This window comes from Lactuca serriola, chromosome 1, assembly GCF_051521515.1.
Source record: "Lactuca serriola cultivar US96UC23 chromosome 1, Lser_US96UC23_V15, whole genome shotgun sequence".
Classification (NCBI taxonomy): domain Eukaryota; kingdom Viridiplantae; phylum Streptophyta; class Magnoliopsida; order Asterales; family Asteraceae; genus Lactuca; species Lactuca serriola.
The window spans coordinates 105,346,131-105,360,844 of NC_136408.1; the positions used below are offsets into that span (position 1 = coordinate 105,346,131).

At 34.2% G+C, this 14,714-nt stretch overlaps 1 protein-coding gene across 1 annotated transcript; it reads right to left on the minus strand.

Moving 5' to 3' along the window:
* Window positions 1–481: 481 nt before the first annotated feature.
* Window positions 482–3,075, minus strand: LOC145059908 (F-box/FBD/LRR-repeat protein At2g04230-like). The gene is made up of 2 exons (XM_079007674.1): window positions 2,997–3,075; window positions 482–1,467 (listed from the first exon to the last, which is right to left on the minus strand). The coding sequence occupies exons 1-2, from the start codon at window positions 3,073–3,075 to the stop codon at window positions 482–484; spliced, it is 1,065 nt and encodes a 354-aa protein (XP_078863800.1).
* Window positions 3,076–14,714: the final 11,639 nt, after the last annotated feature.

A 14,714-nucleotide genomic window follows, 5' to 3' on the forward strand; every position in this document is an offset into this window, starting at 1 on the left:
TTTTTTATCTGCGAGAGGCAATAGCGGAGACACCTTTAGCGGTGACAACTTGACCTTTACCGGCGACTTTTAGCAATAGTGGCGACAAACTGGAGGGAAGGGTTCCGCGTGTTTTTTCGTTAACTATTAGCGGCGACTATTTTAACTCTTTAGCGGCAACAAATATGTCGCCGCTATTAGGTTAGATACGATAAGACACCCCACTCGTTGGATTAGATATCTCATCGAACGGTTCATATGCAACAGAGGGGGAAAGAGCGGATCCGGGTGCCAACCCTTTGCCAGCGACACTATTACCGGCGACAAGGGGCTTTAGCGGTGACAATATCTAGAGTCGCCGCTAAAGCCCCTTGTCGCCGGTAATAGTGTCGCCGGTAAAGGGTATATTTCTTGTAGTGATAATAATAATAATTATTATTTATATACATAAATTTACAATTATAACAAAATAGATAAATAATGATTTTACATATATATTTGTTTAACCGAAGGCCCCAGTGATATCCAGTACTGTCATTCTCCTTGAATTCGAGGGTTCAAGTTCGTTATAGATATAGGTGGAATGAAAGTTAAATTTTAACTTACGCAAAAAAACATGAGAATTACATACCCCCCAAGAGCATAAAAAGCTTACCTTAAGAAAATGACTGTTGATATAAAAGTATTCAATTCTGGGCAAGTTACTCAACATTGTGGCCAAATTAATTTTTTTCACTCGTACAAAATTTGTTACGAGTCTCTCAAAATTAATCCAAGCCACAAAAAGACAAGAACTGTCCAATAACTGGAGCAACATGGCATCAGGGCAAGCAACGACAGTCAAATCCTGCAGTTTTGTAGCCTTGATGTTGAAATTGTAAACATTTGTGCACCTAAGCAGGGACAACTTCTTAAGCCGTGGCAGGTTGATCTTAGTTCCACACAAGTTAGCCCCAAAGTCAATATCTTCCAGAAGAAGTTCTTCAAGGTTGAGAAATCCTTCAAACTCAAGTGGTTGCTTAAAGAAACAGTTTTGTAGTTCCAACTTTGTCAACTCTAGACAAGAAAACAAATGAGAAGGAAGTCTATAACATTGATTTGAATTGGTAAGCTTGAGTTCCCTGACACTGTTTCTTGATAGGAGTGCGATGAATTGATCGACTTCTTGGAAGCTATGAAGAGATATGTTTGGTATATGGAGATGAAATTTCAAGATAGGACCCTTGTGAAGGATCAAGACTGTGTTTATGATCCTTATAAACCCATTACAACCTAAAGATCCATTTGTTGCAAATTTAGTGGAGAAATACTTATCAAAAACCAGTGTCCTTATTGTGGTCCATCTGTGCCTCCACTTTTTCGATAAAACGCTTAGCCTTGCAGCAAATTCACTCCGGAACCACTCTAAGATCGAGTCTATCAGGTGACCTGGCAAGTTACTGATTCTATCTTCCTCACCACAACTGAGAACCCTCCTTTTATTAATCTCTGTTATCATATTCAGAAGAAAAAAAAAATGGGAACAAGTTATATCAATACAAAATGGAATGCAATAAGAAAAATTAAGCAACTTGACCTTTCTAACAATCTCCTTAATAGCCTAGATGGGTTCACCTACTCTCTATTTGTTAATTGCATTTTACAGGGATACAAAATCTTTTGGGTTCAATTTTAGCCTATCCTCAAGCTTCTAGGTACATCAATGGCTTCCCCTGGCAAAACCTAACTTAAAATAACGTAGATGACCATATAATAATATAGTATACCCTTCATACTTGCTGCCTTCTTAATTAACAACTAGCTATTTATTTATCTTCACAAAATCCGTTTCCTGATTTTTGTTTTCCAGTGAATATATACGTGATGATTGAGGACTACACAAAACAGTTTTTACGTTTCGTACTGAAGGAGCAAATGAATCCTAAACAGTATAACTCAACTCAAACAAAATATGTTTCACACAGGACATTCAATGAATCAAAAACATGGAGGTTTATGAAGTAGAAACTTACCCATCATACCAATCGGACCGACCACGTAGCTTATCTGTCGGAGTAAAAAGTCGACGAATTGGGAACTTGTTAGGGTTTACCGACCCCCGCCTTAAGTAATCTGTAAAAAACTAAAAACAATACTAAAAGATCGTAGTTTGTGAATTGTGATTTGATTTCCTTTTGTTTTTTATTATCTAAAGAATCATTTCTCTTATAAATTTTGATTTTTGAAATTTCTATTTTGGACTCATCCGTAATATCCGATATTTCATCACCGTGAGAAAAAAAATGTTAAGTTTTGATAAAATTACTTTTTATTAATGAAAATTAAAAAAGTAGATAAAAAAAATAATAATAAATGAAAATAAAAAATAAAAACTGGAATCATAACAGTAATAATTGTAGTAGTATATAACAGTAATATTTAGTTACTAAATTATTTTTATAAATGATTTAATAAATTTTATTTAAAAAAAAAAACAAGGTAATGTAGTAGTATATAATCGTAGTAATTGTAGTAGTATGTATGGTTAATGTCATTTTAACCATATAATTTTTGTTATTTGTTTTAAAGTGTTGTAAAAATTTTGATTAGGTCCCGATTAATTTTCGATGACTCCTAGGTGCTACCCGGCTGACTACAAGGCGCCTAACGATTAATTGATGTCTACAAAATGAGCAAAGCAGTAAGAAATGATGAAATTTTAACACTTTAAAAGAGTTTCATCTCAATAGACACTATTTATTTGAATGATTAGTGTTGTATTAATTACATTAACCTATTTTGTTATCATATTAGTGGTATTTAGGAACTTTGTTATAATATTATTTATATTCTAATTTTTTTTAACAAATTAGCAATTTGGGGTTCCCTCTTAATCCCCCGCTTAATCACCACATATTCAATTAATCTTTTAACCAAAATCCACTGACTAGTTAACGCCGAATGTTTTCTACAACCTCAGTTTTAAAATATCACTTATCTTTTTTATTTTTATTTTGGTGTATAAAGTCAATGTTTACCTGTTAAATTAGTCGTTTTACCAGTTATAATAACACCAACTCCTCTTCCCTCCTCCATTCTCACCACCGCCTCCACCATTTATATCCTCTCACCGAAAACAACAGAATTGGAATAGTCTCTTTATTCCTCAATGCATTCCTTTCAAGTAAATCAACCTTATAATCCCTATAATCTGCTTGTTCTTCATCAGTAAGCGTAACAACCATTGGGTTAACTTAAACCATGAAAATTTGTATTTAGGTCCGATTAAGAGTCAAAAAGCTTGATCTTTCATGTCGGAATCTCAGTGAAGGACGTGTCTCGGATGATATTCAACTTCTCCGGAGTCTCACTTCCATCAATTTATGTTGCAATGGGTTCTTGACTGCATTGCCCATATCACTTTCAAAACTTACACTTGTTACAATCTATTGATGTGAGTCAAAATTAGTTTATTGATTTGCTCCCCAAAGTTTTGTTGATATCATGATATGAGTCTGAATTACTTCATTGATTTGTGCCCTAAAGATTTTAGGAATTGCGATCGAATTTCCAACAACAATTTACCAGGCGTTGACATTACTCAATGCCTCTGGTTATACCGGTCAAATTCCAAACAACATTTCATTGTCAACTTCCCTTTCCTTCATTGATAGGGTTAGTTTGAGAAAGAATGAAGATGTGGAAAAGGTAGATGCAATATGAGAGAGAAGCCATGAGCTTGATATGAATAGATTCTTATTGAATGGTAGTTTAATTTCAAACATTTATTTCATGGATATATAATTATTTATAGTTTCAATTTAGTTTTTTGATTTTCATGATTTATCTTCCATGATCAATTGATCACTTTCTAAAAAGGCTGAGTTTTTATTATTTTGAAGGGTATTAAGGGTTAAATGAGTTGAGGACTTTTGAATTTGATATGATTTCAAGAATTTTTTTATAGGTGTTGTTCTTTATTCTATTTTATAGACTATAAGATGTAATTTAATATGAGTATCAAGATTTCGTGTATGATTTTGTTTTTTTACTAAAGACAATGTGAAATAGTGTTTATTCTTAGGTTGCTCAAGTTGTTCTGAAGCCTGATTTGGCCCAGCTACATCAGTACAAAAGCTATTACATTTGTGTGCTCAAGATCCTAAAATCCCATCTAATAAGGCAAGACATGTTGTTGGAAATGGTTGGGTAAAAACATTGAAGAGATGTCGCTTCAATTGCACATGTACATTATTCTAATACAATTGTTAAACCATATTATACTTCAGTTTTAATTACTTAATTATTTGGTATTTTGAAGAGCCTCATATATAATTTTCCTGGGGCCTCAAATCACCTTAGACCAAGTTGTTAAAGTGAAAAAAGTATGATTTGTATATTTTATGAAAAATGAACATTTATTTCCTCTACTATACATGCAAAATAATAATAACCAAGGAAGAGGTTCATGCGTTGAACAGGCCAGATATTTTTTTGTTGATGTTTGGTGTGTCACGAAAGTAGGACGCAATAGTTGGTTGCCTCTCAAAGTACGATGCTTAAAAATGAATTATGGTATAAGTAGTCGTTGCAATTATTAGTGGTTTACGTTAGGTGCGAAAAAATAAAAGTACAATGCCATCATGGACGATACATCACTATTTTCGGTAAAAAAAAAGTACAACTACGTTGCTATTACATGTTTCTACACCAACAGTAGTTCTAAAAATATCCATGTGGTTTCCATTTAGCATAGAATCAAGTTTGAGAGGGATAAGATTGTCCTTTTTTTAACCTTAAACACATATAAGTCATTAGTTTTTAGGTGACAATTGCAAATCTTACATACATGATTCTAGAATTTATTCCGAACTATGGGTTGGGTGTATATCATAGTAAAAAAGGGTAAATTGGGAAAACAACAACGTACTTGCATTGCATCTTTCTACGATTATAGGCTACGTACTTTATTCTAAATAAAAAAAAAATAGCAACCAATTTACATGTTTTTTAATGTTAAAAGAAAAATGAGGAACATGAATAATCTATAGGTGTTAGATGATGACTTGGAAACAAGTGTGCCATGCCATGCTTTTTATAGCCTTTAAGGTAGTCAAACGAATATCTTAATAACAAGTGGAGGGTCAGAAGATTCGTTGGCCCTGCAAAGGATACACATAAACATTCTATAGCAGAAAAAGAGTTTTCCCTTTGGATATTGCCTCTTCAGACTCCATTCCAAGTTTTATGCCAAGTACGATATGCAAATAAAAAAAATTCATAAAAGTGAATGATTATTAGGAAAATTAATGAAAATCTATATAAACTAATAAGGTTTTGAAAAAATTAACAAAAATAAAAACGAAAGAGGAACAAACGGTTTTATGGACAGGAACCTTACCTTGCATATGTGCCTTCATCTTGTGATAGATTATGAAGCTTTAGATAGGATTCTATTTTGCCCTAAAATGCGATCGGTGAATATAGTACTACAATACTATGATCCTTTTGACCAAATATGTAATCACTAAAATGTCTAGTATGCAAAGCAGAGTTTTTTGTATACTTTGGCCAAAAACAGGCCATAAGCTTCTTGCAGGGTTTATGGAAGCTTGTATGATTGGCTCGCAATCAAATTTTATTATAAAAAATGAACTTAGAACTTAAAAGCATCTTTAATGGATAATTTTTATTAGCTTAATATTTAAATATATATTAACAACATAAAGTGTTGTAAAATTATGATCCTATTTGAAACGAATAGTGAATACCATTAGATACTACCTTTTGTAGGCATTACGTAATATATAAAAGCACTAGTTTTAATCAACATGTTGTAATTTGATGTCGCTTGAAGAGAATAAAATTACAATCCTAGAATAAATATGCCTCTTTAAAAATATCTTCTTCATTTTTATCCCACTTCAAACAATTTTAGTAAACTTCCTTCGCGCAGAAAAAACACAAAGATTACATTATACTATGTACAAAATCACTCATTCTTGAGAAGTTTAAAGTTAATTTTCTACTGAAAAAATTGGACATTAAACTAACATGGCCTTATGAAGTCGGATAGATCAAACTCTAAAGCCTTTAAGTCTGAGTCGTCTTTTCGTGAATTCTATAGAAAATCGACACAAATCACAAGGTTAAAAGCGTCTTTTTAAAAATAGATATAAGATGGCATATATGTGTTTTCATACCTCCATTTTCATGTGTAACATCTCGATTTCCAGGCATGAACTTTAAGGATTTTATGCATTTCGATTTAGAACTCGACGAGTTGGGAGGCTTCAACTCATCATGTAGAAACCAAGAAGGCCGCATACTTTATAAAACCTACTTGACGAGTTGGAAGCCCCAACTCGATAAGTTGGTGGCTGATTATGAAATCCTAATTTTTTGGGTGCTACACAGTATTTAAACACCTTAAGTCTCATTGTTTGCTTCCCTTATCGTCTCCTTATCCAGAGAAACCCTAGTTCGTGCATTCCCTCTCTTCTTGTGTGTGTGCAAGAGCCTTGGAGAGTGATTTTTGGTGTTCTTTTGGAAGGAACTTGGAGCTTGAAGAGGTTGGATTGAGTGGAAGGCATTAGATCCGGGATCCTCACTATTGTTGCAGCCACTTTGAGGTATAAAGTCGTTACCTTGATCACTTACTTGCTAGATCTCTTCATTTAAGGGTTTATGGTCATTTTTGGCTCATATTGGAGTCATTCTTGGATTTAAGCATGTCATGAAGCTATGACTTCAGATTTGGACATCTCATGGCTTCCTTGGACTTAAAGTTGCCAACTTTATCAAGTCTTGGCCCTCCTTCATTCTCTAAGTCCCTTAATAAGCTTTGTTTGAGTGTTTTAGCCCCCTTGATGCCATGCATGGATGTAAAGTTAGCAACTTTACTGGGTATCTTAACCCTAGGGGACCAGATCTATAGCCTATAGCCTGGGGCTTTAGATTCACTTGGAAAGTGATTGAAGGTGTTAAGACTAGTAAAACTCAATGAGTTGCCTCGCCAACTCGGCGAGTTGGCTCGGGGCTTCCCCGATCGTCTAGACATTATATGAACTCGATGAGTTGTCTTGACGACTCGGCGAGTTGACTCGGGCTTTCCCGGTTTTCTGAATACTGAAGGAACTCGACGAGTCGGTTGATGCACTCGACGAGTTGGGTCAGCATGGGCTGTTGACTTTGAGTTTGACCGTGGTTGACCAAGTCTGACTTCTGAGGGCATTTTGGGCATTCGAGATTTTAATTAAGTTAGTCACATGGTGGTTGTAGGAAGTTAAGTTCGGAGCCGTGAGTTGGGATTTGATCTTACCAGTTCAACACAACTTGTGAGGTGAGTTTTCCTCACTATACTTAAGGGTCGACGGCACCAAGGCCGACACATTAGATTGATATCCTAGTAGTTATTGATATGTTGGTTATGAATTAGATATACATGCTAGTTTGATATGCTAGTCTGGTAGATCTGTAGGACTACCAGTGATACTGTCTGATTATTTGTATGTGTATTTATTTTTTACATTTCGACATCTTGTGTGGGTTGGTTTGGGGCCGTACTGCTCCATGTTGTAGCCAAAAAACCCTGGAGTATGCCAGATATGAGCTGAGGTCCAGGGAGGGCATGTCAGACTCATAATGAGGACTCATAAGCATTCCAGATATGAGCTGAGGGCCGGACAGGGCATGCCAGACTCGTACTAAGGGCTAATCATTTGTATTCCAATATGAGGACTGAGGGAGTAGGCCATACATAAGTTGTGGGCTCAAGGGCAAGCCAAACATATGTTGTGGGCTCGAGAGCATGCCAAATTTGAATTGTAGGCCTGATAGGCAAGCCAGACTCATACTGTGGGCTCAGGGGTAATCCAGTATGTAAAGTTGTGGACCCATTGCATGTTGTCATTATGTGTATTATTTGTTATGTATCGGTATTTTGGGGGAAACTCACTAAGCTTCAGGCTTACAGTTGTGGATTTTGTTTCAAGTACTTTGAATGATCGCGGAAAGGCAAAGAGTTGATCGTACACCTCCTCACATTTTATGTTATGATTTCTGGGACTTCTCTGATGTTAAACTATTTTGAAAACAATCTGTAATAAGTGGTGGTTTCTGGGTATTTGAAAAGTTTAATTTTTTTTTTTAAAGTTTCGGATGTTACATCATGTCACCAGAACACCAAATTTCTAAAGATAATCAAAGAAACCATCCTAGTTTCAACAAAAAAAATTGATTAAATAAATAAGATTTGGTCAAATATCGGGGAAGGTATTAATGTACAGATTGCTATAATTTTTAAATATAATGAAGAAAAATATTTACCATATATGATAGTTATAAAGTTAAAGTCAAATCAAGAAAAAGCTAATAAACATATGAATACCTTCTCTCAAGCATTTCATCAAACATATTTTCCTCATTCCACACAAAAACATTGGTAGTTTTCTGAAGGCTTTCGAAATTAAGTAAACACCATTACAGAATTCATAAACCCCTTATTCGTATGGACGCATCAACCATAGAAGCTATTAATCGGGTTCAATCAAATGAACTTAACGCCCAAATTTAAAAATTAGAAAAAAAGTTTGAAATTAAAAAAAAAACATTGAAACACACGGTAAGAGTTGAGTTGAGGAGGTCTAACCTTAGTGACAGAAGAGAGTACCAACCTAGTGATAGAGGTTACTGCCTTTGGGATACGCCTAAGGTAGAACCAAGCACAAATCAGATACATAACTTACAAAATAATGGGCTCTGTGAAGACAAACTTAGAACCGATAACGTTTGTGGCATATTGAAGATGAAAACGACGGATGAAGCAGAAGCTGAGGCAATGCAGATTCGATGAAGGAGGCGGTAGAGAAAGGGTGATGATGCTTAACAATCGGTTGCAACTATTCCTTGAATATACCAGATGAGTCAATCTGAAAACGATGGTGAAGAAATAGGGGAGGCCAGTATGAGTAAGGAAAGAATATGGTGAAGAGGAATCGAGAATGCCTGTGGGTTTTATCTAAGCCCTCTATGTCTTCATTTCCTTCAAAAGAAACAGAAGAGAAGCAACAGATCATTTTAAGGGTTTGAATCGGTGGTGTGGAAGAAGAGTGACAAGTGTTACGTAGTTGGACTAAAATCATTGGAGCTTATAGGCGGTGGAATTCTATAAGTAATAACTTTAACCACCAAAAGTTTTTAATTTATGAAAAGGGGCCAAAACTGCCAATATCACAAAGAGTTGTGGCCAAAGTCTGAAGCAGCATAAGTTTACTATTCATAACTCCTTCCACACTTTATATATATATATATATATATATATATATATATATATATATGTATATATATATGTATATATATATATATATATATATATATATATATATAAGTTCAATTGAAAAAAAATAAAAAAGGTTGAGAATGATGGAATCATTCTCAGTCAATCATTTATTTTTGCCATGAAAGGATCTAACGAATCGGGCCAACGGAGGATGAGTAATATTCATATATGAATATAAATATAAAAGCATCTTCAATGGTTAACCTATGTTATGACTTAAAAAAATTGTCAACTAATTATTCTACTAACTTTAACCTCTAAATAAATAACATCTCCCACGGTTAACCTCTTCCAATAGCTTTTAATTTTTTTTTAACTAATCTATCATTATCTATCTAAAATGTTTTATAAAACTCCTTTGTTTAATTAGTCGATATTTAAACATATAGTATATATTAAATGTCAGAAACAAACAAAAATATAAATATAACTATGCTAGGTTTTTGTTTTATATACATAAAATAGGAAAAAATAAATAATATGTCATAGTTATAAAAATAAATAATTATTCAAAATGCTATATAATTGATATAAAACTTACATTTTTTAAATGAATTGTTATTAAATATTTAATAGAAACAATTAATTAGTAAATATATTACAAATATTTAAAACTAAAATATAATTAAGGGGCAAAATTCAATATGATTAAAGAATGATGGGTTAAAGTATTAAACATCAAACTATATTGACCACTCAATATATATTGAGTGATCAATAAAAAAAACAAATAAGTCCACTGCTCCAAGTAATAAGTTAACATTTAAAAAGAATACACTATAAAAAAAGCTCCCATAGGAGATTCTCTAAGTAATATTCATATATTTATATATGAATCCACCACATGATTAGTAATATTCATATATGAATATAAATATAAGTGTATTCATATATGAATTCACCACTTCTCTTGGAATGTGAATATGATTTCCTTTTTTATGGGCAAATGGCATAACTGTTGGATTTCCAAAAAAAAAATATTGGTTTTATCTTTGAACATGTTTTGGGGTTAATAAAATCTGGCATTTTCAATATTTGGTTCGTTTATTGGGTTTGAACATGTAAACAAGTGTAACTGGTTACCCATAACTGCGTGGCCTTTTATGAATAAGTTAGCAAACAATGTTAATGAACGTTACGTCCGCCTTATAGGTGAAGCAAACATATCACTCTACCATCACCTTTTGCACATAAACGTATACAGGGCCGGATCGTTGATTTTAAGGACCATGTGCTAAGAAGAAAAATGGGGACCTAAATACCATTTTTTAATATATATATATATATATATATATATATATATATATATATATATATATATATATATATATATATATATATATATATAAGGAAAAACAAATTTAAGACGGTGAATTATGGTTAAGGAAAACATAAAAGTAATAAATTAATTAAAAAGAAACATATGGAATTTTATAAAAAATTCAAGGGCTAATTATGTAACTTTTGAAAACTCATTTGTTAAACATATTGGAAGGAGTGGTTGATTATAAAATATATGGCATAAAGAAATTGTCAAATTTGTACCTTAAATTCAAAACATCCAAAAATGACGTGAAAAGGCATCGAACACATGTTGCTTTTGAATAAAGGAGACGCCTTTGCCAACTGGGCTACACAAAGTTTGTGTAATATCTTGATTAAATTCATATATATTTAGTTATTAGATATATAATTTAATTAAAACTCAGACCCTATTTTTTCCGGAGCCCTGTGCAACTGCCCCTTGTGCCCCCCTTCAAAATCGGGCCTGAACGTATACATACACTCATAAACGCTTGGAATTTGACAACATCTCAAATTAAGGGGTTTTTGAAGATTAGGGTTCAATTTTATGGTAAAAGTGTTCGGAAATGTGTAATTTAAGGTTATCGGAGAGTCGATTTCACAGGCTAATTTGCAGTTCATCAGTAAATGTGGTTTATCTTTTTTGTTCTTGAGATGTCAACGTTAATGTGTGGTTTTTCAAGTTGGTGTGATGGATTTGGATTCAAGAGACGAAGGCTACACATACCCATTTGTTGGTTTACAGAGCCTTGCTCTGGTCTTAATGAGATGGATTTTAAGTTTCATGGAATCTACACGGACCATGAACTAGAGCAAGAGTTCGTTACTTCAAAGGACAAATGTAAGGACATATTTCTTATTCTTAATGTGCTACTAATTGATGAAAATCTTAGAAACTTTAGTATGGCTGATGAAGTAAGAGCACAAGTGTATCATGTGAATGATTGGAAAAGTGATAAAGAAGAGCAAGAGCAGGTGAAAAACAAGTACATAATATATGATCCAAACACAAGATGGGATAACATGGAATAAAAGCTTGGTGACATTTTTGAGCCTGTTACACAACTAAAGTTTTTTTTATCCAAAACTATGTAGTCTACAAAAGGTATCAACTTTACTTTGAAAAGTGTGATAGTAACAACATAGTTTCAAGATGTGGGAAGAGGAATGAGAACAATGTTTGCCCTTTTAGACTGTATGCCCCATGGATGTTCAATGAAAGATCTTTTCAGATTAAGAGTTTAGAAGCTACTCATGTTTGTGGTAGGAAGCTTAGATTTGGCTCAATGGCTACTCTTAAATACACTACATAAATGACATTTGTAAATAAAACCAAAGGTAAAGCTTAAAGAGATGATTACTGACCTCAAACAAAGGTTTAGGTGTGTTGTGTTTATAAGCCAATATCGTAGGGAAAAGAAATGGGCCTGTGAGATAATTGAAGGTAAATTGACTGATCATTATGCAAGAATATGGTATTATGCACAAGAGTTGTTAAGATCCAATCCAGTCTCTACCTGTAAAGTGTGTGTAACTATCAATCTAAATGGAAAAAAATCACAGGTTTTACATTGGTTTCAAAGCTACAAGTGAAGGATGGAAAATAAGGTGCAAAACAGTCATTGGTTTGGATGGGTGCTTTCTCAAGGGAGCAGTAAATGATGAGTTGTTAAGAGCCAAAGGTAGAGATGCCAATAATCATGTCTGCCTAATTGCTTGGGTTGTTGTGGATGTTGAGAATAAGCCTAATTGGACTTGGTTTCTTGAGCTTCTAAGGGATGATTTAGAGTTTGATGGTGGAAGAGGTTTGGTAGTGATATCAGATTAACAAAAGGTACAAGTGTACACACTTTTCCTCGATTTATATGCTTAATAATCTTATATATGTCTTGTAGGGTCTACTGGAATCAGTAAATCATATATTGCCTCGTGTTGAGCACAAACAATCTGCTAGACACATTTATGCCAATTTTAGGAAAGCTTTCATAGCTAGGGTTGGAGTAAAAGAAGTTTTTTTCGACTGCCTCTATGAGTTATGTGGAAGGTGACTTCAAGAAGCATATAGAAAACATTTTGAGTGTAAGCCCTTCTACATATTAATATTTTATGTAAAAAAACAAAAACATGGTGTAAAGCCTTTTTTTATTAGGTTATGCGTGTAAAGCAGTTTAGAATGTGATCTCAAATTGCTTTAACTCAATTATAATTGGATGTTAGGTAAAAGCATTTAATCACCATGCTTGAAGAAATATGGATATATATATATATATATATATATATATATATATATATATATATCCTAGACATGTTTGTTCATATTAATGAGGAAAGTGAAAGATGGAATTCTAATGTTTGTTCAATAGTGTTGAGGAAAGTGAAAGATGGAATCTCTTTGGGAAGAATATGAGTTGCCATTTTGTGCATTCTAACACTTATCTTACTCATTAGAATGATCGTTACTAATTGTATAATTGATTGTAGGTTTTGGTTGATAATTCATAGTTAAGGACAAGTGTTTGAGACTAGAAGAGGTTATGATAGTTACAGGGTTAACTTAGATGCTATGACTTTTTCCTATAGTTTGTGGGATTTTTCTAGGATCCAATGTGTGCATGCAAACACAACAATAAATTTTATCCATCAAACACCTGATGGATACATCAATGCGTACTTTTCTAAAGACAAATTTTATCCATTAAATCGTAACTCTTTCGTACAGACTCCACTTTTGACATTCTTTTTCTCAAAATTCTTATCTTAAAGAGTACTATAGTTTTCCTTTTGGTGAATTTAGCTAAAAGTCAACCATTCCTCTTCATGCTACTACTTCTTCACCACAACCATCTCCAGTTCAAGTTATTGCTACTTCTCTTCGATCATCCCCAGTTCAAGTTGCTTCAACTTTTTAGGGGGAGTCAAGTTTACTTGATTTTCAATCAATGGTGCTTTCCAAGCTTACACAGTTGGTCAACTTGACTGAGTCACTGGGACAACATCTGAGCAATGTAGAAGCTGATGTGGCTCACATAAAGCGCTTATGATCCATGGTGGTGTCACTAAAGAAATAGATTCTCCCTCCACCTCTCAACACGATGATCAGCCACCAACGCCTACTGGTAACAATCCTCGCACTCTGTTTCAACTTCTTCCTTCATTTAAATCCTCCTTCCCTAATTCCATCTCCTCCACTCAGAACTCCTCTAGGGTCTCTTTAAAATGTTGATGATGCCAAAAAGGGAGAGAATGGTAAAGAAATAGTACTACACTGTGACTCTTCTAAAGATGATGATCAGCTTGATACTTATGACGATGATAATGATAAAGGATTAACCGGGGGGGGGGGGGGGGGGATTCACGCAATGTCCCAAAAATCCAAGGTAAAAATTTAATTTTTAAAATAATAAATCATACAAATGAGTTGTTCCAAAACCGATCAAAGTGGAACTCGGATCTTCTTAGCCTATGACTGCAATTCTCGGCTCCTCACTAGGGGAACACCTACTCTACCCTCGCGACCATCAGTGATCCTCAAAGTAACTGGAGAAAGTGCATACACTACTCCGTCCCACAACATCAAACAGTCGGCCTTCTTGTGGCCCATTTGGTTGCAGTGGAAACATAACGGACACGTCCTCTGTGGACAATATCTGCTAACATGACCAAGCTGGCCACACTTGTAGCAACCTGAACCCTTAGATCAACAAACTCCATCGCACTGCTTCTCGTACATGCTGCATTGAAATCGACCTTGTTGGCCTCTCACTCGCTAATCAAAAAGTCTTGGCTCTCTTTGCAAGACCCCTAACGGTCTACACCTATTATGGTTTCCTTTTCTCGAGGTGCTCCAAATCAATCTCCCACTCTCGGGCTCTAGCTATCATGTCCTCCAAATTCCAACAAGCCAAAAAGTTAATGAACTCCCTTATATCGTCTCGCAACATAACATGATACGTTCTCGTCTTCATCTCCTTGTATGTGGCATACTATAGAACCAAAAAAGCCCTCTCCCTAAACTTAACAATGATCTCTACCACAGTCTCAGTTATTTGGCAAAGGTTATGAAACTCCATTGCTAACTTTTGCACCTCTATAGCTAGTGCAAGCTCTGCCC

Bases quoted from the DNA above. Each gene is read 5' to 3' on its own strand.
- LOC145059908 (XM_079007674.1), bottom strand. From the start codon at position 3,075: ATGGTGGAGGCGGTGGTGAGAATGGAGGAGGGAAGAGGAGTTGGTGTT. The intron at 1,468-2,996 runs GTAAACATTGAC...ATATGATAACAG, and splicing joins TAAAACGACTAATTTAACAG to AGATTAATAAAAGGAGGGTT.